This window comes from Taudactylus pleione, unplaced genomic scaffold (genome assembly GCF_031769625.1).
Source record: "Taudactylus pleione unplaced genomic scaffold, aTauple2 ptg000609l, whole genome shotgun sequence".
Taxonomy (NCBI): Eukaryota; Metazoa; Chordata; class Amphibia; order Anura; family Myobatrachidae; genus Taudactylus; species Taudactylus pleione.
Genome location: NW_028285011.1, coordinates 6580593 through 6600305, shown reverse-complemented (window position 1 = coordinate 6600305; position 19713 = coordinate 6580593). Strand labels below are relative to the sequence as shown.

The 19713-nt window shown below is 42.2% G+C and overlaps 1 protein-coding gene across 1 annotated transcript in view; it reads left to right on the top strand.

Moving 5' to 3' along the window:
- AFF3 (ALF transcription elongation factor 3) overlaps nucleotides 1–19713 on the top strand; it is a 123595-nt gene that overhangs the window by 74137 nt on the left and 29745 nt on the right. The window contains exons 6-8 of the mRNA XM_088454027.1: nucleotides 6305–6491; nucleotides 7340–7473; nucleotides 10483–10546. Of these exons, the coding sequence (XP_088310153.1) occupies nucleotides 6305–6491; nucleotides 7340–7473; nucleotides 10483–10546 (385 nt within the window). The remainder of the gene's footprint in view (nucleotides 1–6304; nucleotides 6492–7339; nucleotides 7474–10482; nucleotides 10547–19713) is intronic.

Here is a 19713-nt window from a genome sequence, read left to right as displayed (position 1 = left end):
GCATATGCTGTGGGTGGTCACCCACAGCTATACGAGCGGCCAGGAGGCCGCTCCATTTTCATGGAGGAGGGCCCTGATTCAGAGCGAGCGCTCTGGTCAGAGCGTTCAGCTCTGAATCAGGCCCTGAGTCTCTACCTCTTTCTCATCACTAGTGATTCTCCTAACCTGAAGAAGTTGGGAGAATGGGAGGCCCTTTTTCATAGCTATCGGATGAAAACTGCTAGCATGCAACATCGTGTTCATAACTGTATGTTTGGGGTACAAACTGGTTCTCCAATCTGTAACTACACACATCCAAAAAGTTAACTGATGTATTGCTGCACACATAGGTAAATTTGATTATCTCGTCCATAGTATTGATCACACTCATTTGTGCATCAAATTCATCAACCCCCCATGCCAAAGGACCAAAATGTCATCTATGAACCTGCTAAAAAGAATCAATTCCCCAGAAAAAGTATCATTATTCAGGAATAGCCTCTGCTCAACCACATACATACATATATGCTATGGCAAATGCCAGGGCCACATTTGAGCCCATAACACAGCCCTGGAGTTGTAAATAATAGGAGCCATCAAAGTAAAAAGATTTCCTTTTTTAAAAATTTTCAAGGAGCATCACAAAAAAGGAAATATTTGGACCAGTATATAAGGGGTTTCCTCCCAATAATATTCTGATGGCCCATAAGCCCTGGTCATGGGGGATGCTCATATGTAGGCTCACTACATCAATACAACAGAGTAAAGTGAGATCTTGAAAACTGCAACTTAAGGAGTAGGTCTGTCATATCTTTGAGGAATGTTTTGTAGCTTGAATGACCTGCTGTAGGAAAAAGTCCAAATATTCTGAAATAATAGAAAACAGGGATTCATGGGCTGCAATTATAGGATGGCCAAGTGGATTGGCCAAGTCCTTGTGGATTTTTGGTAACATATATAAGCTCATAACTTTGGGAAAACCACCATTAATGCTTTTTAAGTCTGAGTATCAATAATGCCACTTTCCACTGCTTCACTTAAGATCTTATCAATTTAATTTTTAAAGGAGATCGTTGGATCCCCTTGTAATTTTTTGTAGACCTTGGGATCCCTTAGCTGCCTATAGACTTCTTGTTTATATATATCCATGTCTTGAAGGACATTCGCCCCCCTCTTGTCTGCTGAACATATAACAAGGGAATCACAGGAGCTTAGGTTTTTTAATGCTTTAAATTCTTCCATAGATAGTGTCACGCTTGATGTCGTGGAGTCCCCTACTTAGGGGCTGAAAGTTGTGGTCCCGGGTTATGGAAGGAATCAGGGGCGAGGGGCCTGGATGTTCGTTTTCCCCATCCACAAGCATTGAATGTTGGCGAGACATGACCAAGGGTGTGGAGTCTAACCTACCGGGAGGTGTTCGTCAGTGACCCCTCCAAGCAGGATATGGGCTTCAGCTGCACCCGGCAAGCAGGTCGCGGCCCCATGGTCAGGTATCCGATGTGAGTGGGAATAGAGAAAGATACACCGCTATGGCCCACTGGTAAAATAATCTCTGTGCAAATAGTACAAAGAAGCACACTGGAAAAGCTTCCTGAAGAGGCACTGTGAGAGACCAGAGAAAGGGAATCCACTGAGGAGTAGGTTATGCAGCTAACACTGGAGGGAAGTGAGAATTTGCTGCTAACACGTGGGAAATTGATGTTGTCACTGAAGGAGAGGTGATTGCACCAGTTTGGATGACTTGGTGTCTGTATACTGAGTTGAGTACAAAGTACACAACATACGACTTCTGACGCACGGGTGCACCAAGAGGTGGCACTTGGAAATAACACACAGGCAATGGTGTTCTGTCGCACTGATGCACAAAAATTTGACACTTGTAAATAGCACACAGGCAAGGTGTTCTGTCGCAGTGATGCACAAGATATGACACTGGTAAATAGCACACAGGCAAGGTGTTCTGTCACACTGATGCACAAGGATATGACACTGGTAAATAATCACTAGAACTCAGTACATAGGAGATGTACAGAGTATACACAGGCAATACCACTTGGAAGAGTCTCTGGAATATTGCATGTGAAGCCTGGACCGAAGCAAGCAGCAAACAGCAACCATCTGGGATTAACGAAGTTGTTCAGGCAATTTCCTGTTCACCTGGAGTCCTGTTAATACCCCCAGGTAGCTGTCCATTGGATGAGCAAGTCAGCTGAGAACTGACACAGCTACCACTGGATAAGGATCTATCAGGTGATTCAGCCCATGACCATCGCCGCAGGAACTCCGATATGGAGGATTGCGTGACAGTCACCTGGCCCCGGGGAGAATATTCAACAAGTCACCTACCTCTGCACCTAATGCCTCATTGCTCACGCTAGTGAGGGGAAGCCAGTGCTGCGGTAAGTAACAGCCGATCCCAGGCAGAATCCTGACAGATAGATTGTAATGTTGATGTTTCATTGTCTTAACATCATCAGTGACTGATGAATCCAGCATTCTTGTATAGCATCTTATCGAGGCGTTAGAACTAGGAGGGTCAAATGCAGAGACCGTTCTAAACGGATGTGGTGGTTCTGAAATATCTTTCTTAATAGGATGATTATAAAAAAAAGTATTTTAACCTAAGGTTGCATTGATGTTTCCAAAGGTCAACTTTCCAGTCAAATGCATTAAATTTGGGCACAGGTACAAATGATAAGCCCTTATTTAAAAGAGACTTTTCTGTTTCAGTGAGTACATGTGAAGAAAGCTTTACTATTCGTTCCATTTTTTGTAAACCCGTTTTCCTCTTCCCCTGGCCACCTCTACGTGTGACAGTTCTAATCCTCCTGCGCTTTGTGCGCGGGTTGTAGCCCCTAAAGGGGGCTTAGAGGAAGTAGGGAGAGCGGAAGCATCACTGTCACTTTGAGATGTAGTGTCAACAGGTGAAGTATCCATATCTGTGGTCATATTCATTACTCGCTTTTTTCTCATCAGATTGCGAGGCTTGTGTAGTGGCTGCTTACCCGTACCCCATGCGTATACCAGTTGATCCTATTGTCAGCTTGTTCTTTTTGAATTTTATCAAATCTCTCTTGTAGGTCTCCACACTCTGGCTCAATTTTTTCATCCAATTGGTGTTAGTATTAGTTCTGCAACTGCTGCTTGGAAGAAGATTCCAGATCCTGAATTTTCTCTTTAATTACGGCCAACTCTCTAGAGGATTCCTCCACCACCAGCAATATTAGATCGGAGGGGCATTTGTTGAGCACCGCCACCCATCGGCGGCAGAACTCAGCATTGTTCCTCCCTATGGTAGGGACATTTCTAATACGGAATCCCTTCATACGGTCCCTATAGTAATCCGCGAGTGTAATCCTGTGTATGACAAAATCTCTCTCTCTTTCCTTTAATTTTAATAATGCCTGGTAAATCTCTTCCACTGTATCCGCACCAGCTGTTTCTTTGAGAGTATGCTTAATCAAAACAGAATCAGCATCGGAGTCGGAGAAGCTGAGTATCACCCCTAATGACAAAGTAACCGGGGAGTACCTTCCTTTTTCACCATAATTCTGGGAAGATTACATAGTTTTTTTTACCCAACAGGAAAAAATTTATCAAAATTTTGGATAAGTAATCCCAATCAAGAAATGTTCACAAGAGTATATAAATAGCAGCTTATAAATTGCAAAAAGTAGATATCCTAAAAAAGTTCAATGAATAATACTGTCCATTTGAAAGTCAATGAGAGGCATAAAATCAGCAGTCCAAAACCAGGGTTAGATGAGGTAGATGGTTAGCAAAATAGAGTGCAAACTAGCCCGGGTGTTACAATGACAAATTCATAAATATATCAAAACTCCAGATAATTAATGAAAAAGCAGCATCCTAGATTAAGCACTCTATAGAAAAACTCCACAGCGTCCTTATTGTTGATCATCTATATCAGTAATAAATACAAAAATGTGCAAGGTGCTTCTTGTGGTAGATCCAAAGAAAAAATGCCCTCATACATTTAAATAACATAACAAAAGTTCATTTGCACAAAGTGCCATATACAAAAAAGTGATTTAAAAAACAATATACTGACTCCCAGGGAATCCTCATGAAGATATAATCAATGAGGTTGCCTTGTCCTAGAATTATATATATATAGAAACAAACACATTAAACTTTTTCTTTTAACTGTGTATAATAACATTTGTTCCAAATCTGTCCCCAAAATGTTGATGTTTTTTTAAAACAGCAAGTTATGTAAATAATAACTATATTGTCTTGGTTCAGTATAAGTTTATTTTGAAATCTGCATATTTATTACAACAAAAATGACTGCATCAGGTTTAAATAGCTATTATTTACATTATTTAATATATTTTTTTTAAAATAGACAATTTTGGCCACATTTTTGTGAAAAAAATATTAGTCAGTTTAGTCAGTGGTTCCCAAACTGCGCTGTGGCACCCTGGGTGCCTTGGGGCACTTGCAGGGGTGCCTCAGGTTGGTGGTCCAGCACCAAATCAAATTATTTATGGCCAATGTAATATAAATATGTGGACAAACAGAAGTACAAACCTGTCCACCAAAACATAACTGAACCTAAAGATGACAAGTAAGTACTATTTATTTTACTTTACTTATTTTTTGTCTGAATTTCTCAATAACAAACTTAAACTTAGGGGTGCCGTGAAAACAATGCTGATTCAAAAAAGTTTGGGCTAAGTGATTAAAAAAAGTTTGGGCTAAGTGAGTTTAGTGATTCAGTAGCTGGAATGGGCAGGTCTTAAGATAAAAGTCTCTGGAAGAAATGTCAAAATATACCAGTAATGATGCTAGAAGAACTTCCTATTTCCAGAAAAAGGGTACCATTGAGTACCAGCAAAAAAGCACTACGGTTTACAGTAGGTCTGTTTCTGCTGAATCACTTCTCAATGCCACAGATACTGGGGTCTATGTACTAAGCCTTGGAGAGATCTAAAGTGGAGCGAGATAAAAAAAAAAAAAAAAAAACAATCAGCTCCTGTCACTTTACAAACACAGCCTGGAAAATGACAGTTAGGAGCTGATTGGCTGGTACTATATCTTTCTCCACTTTATGGGGGTCTATTCATAGAGCAGAGAAGAGCCCTGTTTTGCGGTCATTTCTCTGCTTGGTGCTATTCACAGAGCGGGTTACCAGTGAGAAGTTCATTACTTCTCCAGTGGAAGCCCAGTTCTGTAGATGAATCGCATGAATCCCTTGGATGAATCTCATCACCATACTTTTGTATGGTGAGTGCAATGCATAGAAGCAAGAAAAGCTCTACTTCGCATAATCCATTCGTCATCTTAGGATGGCGAATGGATTGTTGTTATGGTAGAAGAGCAGTGAAGACGGCTGCATCCCTGCCTTCTTCCAAGTCTCTCCACCTCCTTCTGTACCAGCAGCCAATCAGAGGAGCCCAGGGCACATGCATATGCCTTGTCACCTCCTGCTGACTGCCCCAGTGCCCCTCGTTCTGTCCCTACACTTGCCGGCCAGCCGCCGCAGCTATAGTAAAGTGACCCAACATATGCAAATGTATTTCCTGTTCTGACTGGCCACTGCCACCGCGCACACACCCCCCCCCCCCCCTGCTCCCTGTTCCTTCCCCTGCCACTGCTAAGGAGACCCGGCGTGTGCCAGGTCACCTCCTCCTTACTGCTTAGTACCCCCTCCGCTCTGCCTCCCCCCCGCACGCCGCTGCCACCGAGGTGAACTCCCTCTAGACAGATGCCGGTACATTGAAGATTCAAAGTCGCCAGATGACAACAGTGCACAGAGAAGACCGGATCGCCAAATCTCCATTTACCGCATCACATATCAGGTAAGTGTACATGAATTGCTACTTCTCAAAGCTAAAGATTGCATAGAACTGATGCAATCTATAGTGATAAGTAACAATTCTTTACCGCAGATCTACATGAATACATTAGACCCCGCACTCACTCAAAGGCTTAGTACATCTACTCCAATGGTGAGGTATTCTGCACCATCTGATCCTTATGCTGCTTCTAGTACAAGGGCATAGCTTTCTAATACTAGCTGATCACACCAAGAATAAACAGATCCTTAGTAGGAGACACAACAACTTAATATTAATTGTTCAACACTCCTTACTTCAGCTGTGGTCTATCCCTGTGCCTCCTTAGGCCTGTAAGGTATTGTCACGCCCTGCCAGTGGTCACTCCCCCAGCAGCCGGGACAGCCGAAGTCTAAGTGACCATGATGGTGAGGGCCCCAGTATCCCTACTACCAGAATTTAAAATTGTACTCATAAAGAATATTGTACCCACAGTACCTTGACCTGCAGTTTCTTTTATTTTCCAGCTTTAACCTGCATCTAACAAAAACTGAGAAATGTTTATCTCCTCTACTTTTTGTTCCGGATGATCCTAAACTGAAATGTACAAATAATGGCTTCTCCTCTTCAAGCAATAGTGAAGGAAGTATCGTAGCATCCTATATTCCTTGCAGTCGGCATTGTAGGCCAGAGAATAATTCGCATGCTCGACAGGTAGTTTAATTTCTATAATAATCTATAATAAAATCCTGAGGACATACTACTAGTCATGTAGACCTTTTATAGAGCCTGTAAATTGCATTGTAGGTCCTGATTCCAATTTGCAAGTAAGTGTGTTTGTGCAACATTATGATACGTGTTACTGCAAAATTGTAGCCTACCATTAGGGGCTGATTCAGTTACCTGCAAGTGCTGCCAGAACAGCTTCGGGTGGCTCCACAGGATGTCTCAGGGGCTGATTTCTGCCTACAAAGATGTGAGCAGTAATCAGCCTACTGTAGTTGTGTTTATAAGTACAGTGTGCATGCAGCTGAATCGCCCCACTAGAGTTGCATGTATCACGGCCTTGCACTTTGTGAAACTGTAAGTGCAGTGCAGAAAGTTTGTGTTGTCAGATGTCTTATTATTAGTTACCCAGATCTTGACCTATGTTAGCTGTGTGATGAAAATATTGCACCTTCATAAAGCAGCTGTTTTAGACATGATGAAAATAATGTGTGTTGCATAGTTGCTAAGCATCTACAATATATGCTAGATAAGATCTTAACAACTACAAATGCTGATACAGAAACGAAGTGTATAAACACATCTTAGCTCATCCCTAAGCCCATGGAACCATGCGATTAGTAGGAAGGGTTGGCTTAATGTGCAAAGCAATTCACTTGAGTGTTTTCCATTGAACACTATATACAGTATATGCCTTTTTCTGGCTGAAATAAATGTGGTGTTCTTTAATGTTCACTCATATTAGTCATTTTTTTTCTGGCAAAGTCAAAGTGATATACTGTAAGTTATGTTTTTGAAATGACAGCAGAGTAATGTTACTGTATGTTTATATTTAGAGATCACTTCCTATTGCCTCAGAAAGTACCACTACTGTGTGTAATAAAGAGGACCAACAGTCAGATATTTGGTCTCCAGTATTCAATGGGCATAGAGAAGCAAGGAGGACTAAGGAGTTGCTTGATAGCCCAATGTGAGTATTACTACTTTGTATCAATGATTGTGTTTTCTTTATATATGTATATATATATATATATATATATATATATAAAAAAAATATCATACAAACTCGGCACTCACATGCTTTTCAAACTACAACTCCTTTGAACATAGGGAATGTTGGTTCCAAAATATTGCAATAATTTGTTAAGCTGGCCACCGCTTCACGGTCATTCCCATCTAGCCAGTCCCTACACTGATTCTCAGATAAATGAACTTGATCTGCCATCTTGGCCTCAAGCTTGCATACATTTTAAACAGAAAACTGGGTCCTGCCTTAAAGAGACAGGACCACACCCAGGTCTATAAGTTAATAAGCACCTGAAAAAAGAAAAAAGTTTGTCTTACATTTGAAAAACAGGGTGCCCTAGCAAGTGTGACCACAAAATTTAAATAAACGACAGGCTCAATCCACGGCACTTATGTAGATGGTGTGGTCACATACCAAGGGCACCCCAGATGGTCGAGTGCCGTGGATTGAGCCTGTCGTTTATATATATATATATATATATATATATATGTGTGTGTGTGTAACCTGCAGCATGTTTCTGGAGAAAAGAAGCTTGTAGGAAAGCATACATCCCAGCTATCAGGAGATACTATTGGACCTTAGTGACCATAATTGGTACTCAAGTTAAGTCCGGTTTCCATGACTATTCTTGGGACAAACTTGATATAGCTTTAGTACCCTCCCTTCCTGTAATGCATAGCACATAGTTGCTCAACTTTTAAATCACAGTCTTAATAATGAGAATCTATATTTAGTGCTAGAACCTTTGTAGTCAACCCCATGGGTATCTGGGAAATGTAATATTTCACTTGCTTGAGATTCATTCAAGGACTTTCATAAGGCTGAGGTGGTGGTTACACACTATGCCACTTTTTAAGTTGTATCCTCTTGCCGCATTAACAGTTAGTGCTTTCATGTAAGAACTCTGATTGCTTTCCAGCCGCTTTGAATGATCCAGTGTCACAGTTGAGCAGTAGTAAGGTCATACTTGCCAACTCTCCCTGATTGTCAGGGAGACTCCCTGAAATAGCACAAATCTCCCTGTGTCCCTGAAGAGTCCAGTAATCTCCCTGATTGCATTTTACCCCCATTATGAAGCTGTTATATATAAAAAACCAGAGATATATACATTCAAAATTGGATCATTAGTATAATTTCCCTGTATTGGTTATAAGGTACATCAATCCCTATGGCTACATGCATTTTCTGAAAAGTATCAGTGTTTTCATCAACAAATAGATCTTAGTAACTGCTTTGGGGCTCATTTACATTTGGATGTAACTCAGGTTTATGACACACCTCTCAGATGTAGCAGTACACGTCCACTTTACCACAGCGCTCATAGGTGGTGCTTTCACAATCTCCCTGAAATGCTTTTTCAAGAGTAAGCAAGTATGAATAAGGTGCTGACTTAGGGCCTGATTCAGAGCCGGTCGCTATTTGCGGTCGTTCGTTCTTGAAAAAGGGGTGGCTATTCAAAAGAACCGTTCGCTCTTTGCGGTCTGTTCACGCCTCTAAGTCTGAACGAGCGAGCAAAACTTGCTGTCGTAATTTTGAAAAAGATGCCCCCTGGCAGCTCGCACCATACGTCATGTCCGCTATTTATTAGATTAATCGAGTACATCAAACAGCGTATGAACTGCTCGCTATTCTTGTGGTTGGTTTTTCCTACCACTATATTGCGAGCAGTTCTGACTATAAAACAACCAGGTGACGTGGTCGATGACGCTGTTATTTTAATTATGCACAACCCTTAAAACGCCCGTTTTGACCTTTAAGCACGCCTGCGTTCTTAATTCCACTCCCCGTTTTCAAGTACCTTCCCCTGTTACCACCCACATACGCCTCCTCCTGTCACTCAAAATAGCAGGCATTCGCTATTTAGCGAACAAACGATTTTCGGCCGTACTGACTGGTTCGCGCATGCGTATTACAACCCGTACGCATGCGCAGATGTGCGAACATCGGTCAGAACGAACGAGCGGCCGCTTACGAGCGGCTCTGAATCAGGCCCTTAATCCTTGATGCATATGTATAATGTTTACATTTTCTTTTAGTTCCTCCACAATTAGTGCATTTAATGACCCTGTTTTTCCTTATTTTGAAACATGTATGAGTCCTTGTATATATACACAGTACTGTAGATGTAGAATATAAACTTTTTAATCAAATATTTTTCTGGAAAAATACACACAGACAATATCGGCCATATTACCTTTATTTAGATCTGTTGGTTGATATATAGGGCCTCATTCAGAGGCGGTCGTAGGATGCAAGCGGTCGTTCTGAAACAGGGTGGCCGCTTGCATCCATCGTGACCATCGGGGCTTACGACGAGACCTTAAGGTAGAGTCTCGTCAACCTTAAGCCCCAGGGAGCTTCCTGCTCTGTTTGAGCAGGAAGCTCCCCACTGACATCACTGATGATGTCAGTGGGGCCGCCTCCAAACGGCAAGCGTTCCGAAAGGAACGCCTCCGTTTGGCCGGGCACGACCCCGGCCCGCCCAGTAAACAGAGGGAGCTGTCACTCAACATCGACAGCTCGCCCCGTCTGCTACAGTGCATGCGCACTGGAGCAACATCGACCCGGGTGTGAGCTCGTAGAGCTAACGACCAGGTCTGAATAAGCTCCATAGTCTTATTGTTTGCTCTCTGTCTGATAAGGGACATTATATCCTTCTTACATATCTTTCTGAGAACTTATAATAAAAGCCCTGGCAGTAGAAGAGATGAATGGGTAGCAGAGGTGTCTGTTTGTAAACTCATTATGCTGTGCTATGGAGATAGTAGGCTATACTAATATAAATAATGTAATCTAATAATATTGCTTTAATAACAAAATAGCATTATACTGTATATTACATAAATAACACTGTTAGTTAGAGAAAAGAGAATACACCTCTGTAAATAAGACGTTTATATCTAAGAACTCCTGAGCATTGACAACAAATATGTTCTCATTCTCATCATGTAGAGCTCGCAATGCAGATTATTTTATGCAGGAAGCTAAACAGATGAAGCATAAAGCAGATGCAATGGTAAGTACACGTTCTTCCCAGATACAGTATAAATTCATTTTCTCCTAGTATTTTATGTGCATGAAGTTATCACCAGCACAATCCGCCAAACATAATTATAAAGCCTATTACAAGCATGACTAGCTTTGATAAATGAAGAAATGCTTGTATCATTGAGTGCTTGTATCCATGATTTCAAAACTTTGTAATTAAGCAATCTCAGTGTAAGAGGTTTGCTTACAGCCAGATTTATATTGTGTTACATACTTTGAAAGCACAAAATGTGAGTGCAAAAGCAGACACTTAGAGGGATGGTGCCACCTCCTCCAAAATTGGGAAAGATAAAAGCCATAGAGACAGTGCAAGCTAATGATTTTTACATGTTTACATCCTGATACTGTAATTATACACCAAGGGGTATATTTACTAAGCGGTGACTTTTCAAAACCAGGATTTAATATTATTGCTGTTTCTTTTTATTGCCTTGAAAATTATTATGTTTAATGTTATTGACTTTAATATTTTTGCCATTTTAAATCCCACAGCCGACAAGTGGCAATTTAGAAAAGTCACTCCTTAGTATATATACCCCCATGATTTCACAGAGACAAATACTTTTCAGCTTAAATACAATAAATGTTTTAAAACTGGCATGAAATATTCATATACATTGTGGAATACCCTTAATAATCAGGAAGAACATTATATTCTTTATATTATATTTCCAGAGGGCACTGCAAAAAAAAGAGGATGGTTCAAATAGAGCAAATTATTTTGGAAAAGTCAAATGAATCACAATTACATTTTCATATTGATATGTTCTTTGGAACCAGTTTAACCAGCTACAGTATGGGTCCTGCTACAGTACATGTTATCAAGATTAGTTACTTCCTCAGGCAATATGGACACTGATTTACACAATCCCATTCAGTAACCCAGTTTCTAGTACAACTTTATTTAAAATCAATACGTACCACATATAAACTAATCACCCTAAAAATATAACAATAATTTATATGAAGCCACAAAAGCATATCAGCATTGAAGCCTTTTGGATAGATGGTGTCAATTATAAAAAAAATCCAATACCACTCTTTTCTAATAAATTTATTTAGACAAACACCCCTGCCCCCCCCTCATCTTGAGATTCCTTTATAACTCATGATAGTTACTACCTTGTTTTATATTCCATATTGTAAGTAAAAGGTGCAATGTAATTAAGTTGATTTCAAAATACATATTACTCCTTGCTATAATGGAGTTCTCATTATTGAGGGATTAAAGTTCTGCTCCAAGAAAAACTTACACATGTTGCATCGCGCACATGCCTACTTTTCCTGGAATGTCTGGAACACTCACTTTCATGAATGTCCAGGAGAGTACCAATTGCCATCCTGATCTACCTTCTCTTTCTTGGGAAATGTAAAGGACACAATGCACATAATCAGGATGCGAGTCGCATCATTGTGCAGTGTTGGGTGGAGTATAATCACAAACAAATTGTGTCATCATGGTCCTGTCCCCTAGCTAGGCAACTGTGCAATTGGCTCCATAACGAACACTATACTTTACCATAGAAGATCCGGGATGGGAGGTATAAACAGTGGGAAAGCAAGTTATATTATCTGCATCTTTTTCAAGGAGCACGTCTAATCCTCTGTATATATCAGGGACGAAGGCAAAAACAGATTAGAAGCTTTATTATAGATAAAACAAGGTTTATCTGCTAATAATGTCACTAAAACTAGATCCAAACTAGGCTTCTCCAATGTTTAGAAATAATGCATGCCATATGCTGGTGATCTTTATTGAATCTAGATATACATACATTTTTAAAGGGTGGTTTCTTGATGTTTATGGTTCATCATATCTACTTCTGTTTTTACATGAAGTAAAAAAAAAATCAGTATTATATACTTTATATATAAACCTCTTTATACATATAATTCCCATTCAGTGGCGTAACTAGGGCAGGGCGAGCGGGGCACGTGCCCTGCGCGTGGGGGGCACCGGCCACGGTTCGGCCCGTCCTAGTTAGGCAGTGTAGAGCAGACCGCAGTGTGTGCAGTCAGCGCTACACATTTACACAGGACCGGCGCTAGGCTTCCCTGCGCCCAGCACCGGTCCTGTGCTGCACAGCCGAGCCCCTTCCCTCCCCCTGAGCGCTTACCCAATAGCGCCAGGAGGAGGGTGGGAGGCTGGCTCAGGCTGTGCAGTTTAACACACACATCGCCGCCAGCGCGGCGGCGATGTGTGTGTTAACCAGCAGCCAATGAGAGTCAGACAGACTCTCTTTGACTGCAAGAGCTGGGCTAGAGCTCACTCATGAGCTCCGCCTTCCGGCTCCTGCAGTGGGTAATGGGAGGGACGTCATAATACAGAGCGCGCCAGCCCGGGAGGCCTGACGTGTGGCGATGGGAGCTGTGGCTGGAGCCGGAGCGTGGATTCAGGTAAGTATATATATATTTTAATTTTTTTTTTTTACTTGTGTGTCTACACTACTGGGGGCACCATTACTGGGGGGACCTCTACTGGGGGTGGGGCACTACAACTGTGGGGGGGGGCTACTACTGGGGGCACTGCATCGGGAGGGGGAACCTCTACTGGGGACTACTACTAGGGGGGAGACTACTACTGGGGGCACTATATAAGGGGCTTACTACTAGGGGCATAAGGGAAACTACTACTGGGGACACCATAAGAGGAGCTTACTACTAGGGGACCACTACTGGGGGCACTAAATAGGGAGGATCACTACAGGGGGCACTGTATAAGGGCACTGGATAGGGGGGATCACTACTGGGGGCCTGCATAAAGGGGACCACTACTGGGGTCACTGCATGGGTTGTACTACTGCTGGGGGCACTATATAAGGGGCTTACTACTAGGGGCATAAGGGGCACTGCACTGGGGGGAGCACTACTGGGGCACTAAATAGGGAGGACCACTACAAGGGGCACTGAATAGGGGGGACCACTACTGGGGGCACTGCATGGGGGGGACTACTGCTGGGGGAACTATATGAAGGGCACTGCATAGGGGGAACTACTACTGGGGGCACTATATAAAGGGCACTGCGTAAGGGGGTACCACTACTGGGGGCACTACATTGGTGGGACTGCTACTGGGGGCACTATATAAGGGGCACTGCATAAGGGGGACCACTACTGGGGGCACTTCATAGGGGGGACCACTACATGGGGCACTGAATAAGGGGAACTAATGAGGGGCTGCATAAGGGGGACCACTACTGGGGGTACTGTATAAGGGGCACTACTATGGGCCTGCATAAGAGGGACCACAACTGGGGACATTGCATACTGGGAGTACTGTGTAAGGGGCACATATAAGTCCACAGGTTTCCAAACTCGGTCCTCAAGGCACCCCAACAGTTCAGGTTTTAGAGATATCCATGCTTGAACACAGGTGACTTATTAGTACCTCAGTCAATTTGATTTAACCACCTGTGCTCAACCATGGATATCTCTAAAGCCTGAACTGATCTGTTGGGATTCCTTGAGGACAACAATTGGGAACATCTATATTAATCTATAAACCATTACAATCTCCATCAACATAGATATCAAGGCCGGCTCGAAGCACGTTCGACCAGTGTAGTCGTACAGGGGCGAAACCCCATAGAGGGAGCACCCCTCCCAACCATCCCGATTTCAGCGAGACAGTCCTGTATCTCGGGCACTGCCCCGCTGTTCCACCTGCGGGCCGAAGTGTCCCGCCAGTGGTCGGTAGGTTGGGCACCCCCACCGCCACAGCTGTGTGGCGGTGTTCGCCCCGGAGAAGAGGAATAGATGCATCCATTCAGTGCAGGGGGAGGGCTGTGGGCATCCAGCTACTGGAGGAGTGCTGTGTTCGCCCCCAGCCTGACGTTAAATGGGAGGTGTGCCATATGGACACGCCCCCAAATAGCATCATTTAGGGTAGTGATCTATGGTTATTAGGCCAGGCCCCCTTTTTGGACGCACGGCAGGGTTAGGGGGTGTCGGAGTCCCTGTCTGCACAGGACGCGGATACTCCTGGTTCCGGCCCTGATAGATATTAAAATCCAAAAAGCAATTTTTCTCAAGTCTGGAAATTACATAAGTCGTATAATTATTAGCGGAAAATTGGGTAAAAGAAATGGCCAACTAGTGTAGTATTTTAAATGACACAGTATCTGAAATGTGACCAATAGAAAAGAGAGTTCTGGTGCCCTGGGAGCAAGTAGCAGTACCTGATAAAACAACATACATACTGACAAGGTGTGGAAATTTGTTACACAATTATTTGTTACATGGGCACAGTTTGAATACACATTGTGCTGGGTGCGTTGTGTAGCACTTTCTGGTTTGGCACTTATATTGTTTATGTTTTGCAGCAGTGGTGTGATCCCCGGGCTTTCACTATCTTGGGTGAAAATCTAATCTCCCTGGTTCTTTTTGCACGAATGCACTTTTATTTATTGTAGGAGTATTACGCTACAGTATGTGAGCCTCTTATTTCTGTATATCGCAGAACACTGAGGCTCCTATACAAGAGGAATTAAAAACAAGAGAAGACAGTCAGATAAGCTCTTTTTCATTTATTACTTGATATACAGACACTTTAGGAGTTCTCTATTGGTTACATTTTCATATAGAATTTAAAGATACCACACTAGATAGACATTTCTTTGACCCAATTTTAGATTCCATAGATTCCTTGTGACTGCCTGAACAACAGCCATATCTGAAGAGAGAGCAGCCTCCTGAATGCAAGGGGAGTGTATCAGAGTTGCCTACCTTTGAAGATCTCTTCCCGGGAGAAGCCCGGGTAAGAGAAGCAGGAGGGAGGCAATGGGGGGTGGGGCCTGATGATTCACGTAATTAAGCCCCGCCCCTCACGGTAAAATTGCCGCGATTGCCTATAATTTGCCTAGGGGGCGGGGCCAAATGACGTGATTCATGTAGAATCACGTTTTAAGCCCCGCCCCCTACATGGAGACCCGCGATCGCCGCGGGTATTCTCCTCATTCTGCCCACTTCACTAGGAAGTGGGCAGAATGCGGGAGAAATGCCTACCCTTTCGGGGGTTGCGGGAGGTTACCCGAAAAATCGGGAGCTTCCCGCGAAAACCGGGAGGGTAGGCATGTATGGAGTGTATGTTTGTGGAGTGAGTAGCTCACGTGGACACTCATTAGACAAATCATTTTTATTATTTCCTGACTGTTGTTTGGAATTACCAGAGCCGTAACTAGACTTTTGTTGCCCTGTGCCAGAGAGCATTGTTGCCCCCTATATTAAATAGGGACATAAGATAGTGCACCTGAAAAAGGGCCATGGCCTCATGGGGATGAGATAGGGGAGGCCAGGAGATGCTGGGGATAAAAGAAGAGGAAGCTACAAGTGAGAATGATAAAAAACAGGAAATTTGAGAGGTCCAAACAGCACCCCCTGCCCTGCGGTGCCCTGTGCCATGGCACTGGTCGCACTACCCTAGTTACGGCCCTGGGAATTACCATCCACTTACTGATGTTATAATTATTAGCATTAAGATCCATAAAGGCATTGAGCTCAGCAGATACCTTTTCATGTTATCAGCAGATTGTCTATCTGCACCATATACATAGTAATGCAGTAAACAGATTATTATCCTGAATGCAGCTCTTTTCCCATAAGATGAATAGATAATCTCGGAGCAGCCATACTATGCATTGCCTCCCAGGCATGCTGCTTACTGAATGTATTCTCAAACATACCATAGTCTAATAAACTGAATAAGAATAGTGATACTTACTAATACTCCCTGGATACAGTGACTGCTATCACAGCTAACATAATAATAACGTGTCCTTTTCCCTTTGCACAGTATGGTCTGACATATTCAGAGGAATCCAGTCTTTTTAATATACATTCAGAAACCAATTTTATGAAAAATATCCAGATATTTTGCAGGATTAGAGGAAACAGAGTTTACCCCTGACATAATTAGTCTGTTAGTCCATTTTCTGGGTCAGGGACTGGGGAATGATTATATGATCTCTGTTCAGCACTGCGTAATATGATTAGCACTAAATAAATAACAACAATAATCACCATAATAATGTAATATAATAATAATAATAATAATAACTCTACTATTCCAAGTCTGCAGTGATAATATTAGGATAAGATCTTTAATAGTCCCTGCTTTTAAAGTAAGCTTGTCATTCACAACTCCACTGCTAATTATAAAAACAATTAGCAAACAGATATTGATATTTATTTTCTTAATTGCAATTATTTAATCTTAAAGATTATTTAGATGGGACATCAAGACTTTCAAAAAAATTCCCTTAAAATAATAATACTAATAATAAAAATGTTATTTATATATCGCTTTTATCCATCAGGACTCAAAGTCACTTTACAGCAGCAAAGCACAGGGGTTTAGTATTACATAAATAAGTAAACATACTGAAAACAGTCAACATAATGGGTATGATGGACATAATGCAGGGTTGATGGACCCATTTTGTGTAATAGTTTCTACGGGTTATATATCCCACTCATGAAGGGTACAAGGCTAGGTAGCCATTTTAGGCGCGCTAGATAGGTTATCCTCAGTGGAATAGGTAAAGTTTAGGATGGAAAACACAAAATTGTGAAGTTGCAGCATAATACATCTAATAGCAGAGACTTTACATAGTCAGCAAATCCAAGTACTTTTCATCCCACCTACGAGCATACCAGGTGAGGCAGCCATCTTAGTTACAGTATGTGAGATATCATGCAAGGAACAAATACGGGCCACTGAAACATGTGTGGTGTGATATGCACTGCATGAATATAGCCACAAGTTGCTCATCCTGCCAATGACAGCACCATTAGAGGCAGCCATCTTGAGGCATATCCTTACATAATTACAAAAAACATATAATACGTCTATTTTACCTTCAATCATTTAACTCTTAAGAGCAGTTACCAGTATCAGAAGTTTCCAAAATTCAGTTTCATTAAAAGCAAAGCATGTTTTCCTTGCATGATTGCATACAATCATATACATCAATATACTGTCAGGGTAAATTTATCATTTCCAAATCTCTTGAAATTATTAGCCTTTCCAAATCATTTTCCATAGCAAAATTGTCCCACCAACATTTCAGCTTCTTGTCCATAGCCCCTAAACACCAACTCTATAGCAACAGCTCAGCATTTAACTCATAAACAGCATACATGTTGCTATAAAATAGCGCACCCACCTTTGCTGACGTACTGTCTCTCCTTTCATCATGTGTAATACATTGAAGCGACATGGTCTCAGAAGTCTGCAGAAAATATGCCAGTGGAGTATGGCACAAATAAAAATACAACATTAAAATATTCACCTGTACACTGACTCCAGCAGAAATGTGTAAATCATGACCCAGTAGAAACAGTTGTTGCCATGATAAGGAAAAGCCCATTGTCATGCCTGGGCATAAAACAAAAATATCCACTTCTTATGTGTGGCATAATTTCTACCCAAATCCAGACAACAATTGTCAAGCCATCTGTACCTGTTGTCATGCCAGAGTAAGTAGAAGTAGGGACCATAACCATCTAGGAACCTCCTCCCTGTTACGTCATCTACAGCGCATCCATCAAAAGTGTTTGCAAAATTCAGCAACTTTGGCTAAAAAAGTAACAAGCAGTCCAAGCACCAGGCATCTTCACCACCAACACCTTCATCAGCAATATCCTCAATCATGATCGGAGGTAGTCCTGCATCCAATTTGATAAGGCTACCTCAGTCCTCCCCTATCCTGGATTCCTCAGAAGAATCCAGTCTGCTGCTGCTGGGAGTGGATCTTCATCCCAGAAGGGGACCAACTAGTAGTAGTTCTAAAAAACAATTGACTGTTAAACAATCCTTTGCAAGGGGGAGAAATTATGACAGCAGTCACCCAGTTGCACAGCAGATCACTGATGCCATAACATCTATGCTGGTATTAGATGTGCGTCCGATATCCGCCAATTAGTGCAGTGGGTTTTAGACAGCTAATTGAGGTCCTGTATCCCCGCTACTAAATCTCATCTAGGTTCCACTTCACTAGAAAAGCAATTCTCAGCCTGTACAGGATCGTTAAAAAGAACATAATTAGTGTCCTCCAAAATGCTGTTGTACCCACTGTCCACTTAACCACAGATATGTAGACAAGTGGAACAGGACAAATGCAAGATTACATGATTTTGATTTTAACAGCCCACTGGGTGGGTATATTGCCACCAACAGCAGCAGCATCTAAGAACCACAGCTCATTCAAACGCATGCTACTCTGTGTATCACTGGTTTCACTAAGAGGCATACCACTGACAACCTCTTAGAAAAACTCAGGGAAGTCATTGCAAAATGGCTTACCCCACTTGGACTCTCCTTGGAATTTGTGATTTCTGACAATGCCACCAATATTGTGAGAGCATTATAGCATGGTGAATTCCAACACATCCCATGTTTTGCTCACACAATCAACTTGGTGGTGCAATTTTTTTTTTAAAAGACAGGGCCATGCAGGAGATGCTCTCTGTGACTCGCAAAATTTCTCTACATTTTCGCCATTCAGCAGGTGCACATAGAAGATTGCAGCACCTGCAAGACATGTTGAATTTGCCCTGTCACCAGCTGAAGCAAGAGTTAGTTACAAGGTGGAACTCCACACTTTACATGCTTCAACGGATTGAGGAACTATGACATAGGAAGAGGAGGGTGGATGTACCTTACTCAATCTCAGTGGAAAATACTTTCTGTTTTGTGCAAAGTGCTGAAACCCTTAGTAGTCACCTGTGAAGTGAGTTCAGACACTGTCAGCTTAAGTCAGGTAATTCGCCTAATTAGACTGTTGGAAAAGCAGCTTGATAAACTGAAGGAGGAGCTGAAACGAAGTGATTCCACTAAGCATGTCGTGTCTTTCATCCCAGCAGACACAGATCTGAAGAGATGCAAAGAACTGTTGGTAAGGAATTGTCAGTTCAAGCTGCACGTGATAAAGCAATGGCTCCTCCTTCAGTTTCTCCAGCAGGTGTGGCTGCCAGGAAAAAACTAAACTTTCCCAAAAAAAATTACCCACTGGTGATGCAGAGTCAACACAACCAAGTTTTGATATCTGGTCGGGTCTAAAAGAATTGCCTACAATGTTATGGTCACCATTCAAAGAATGGTTGAGTACTATTTTAATGATAGCATCCAAATAGGCA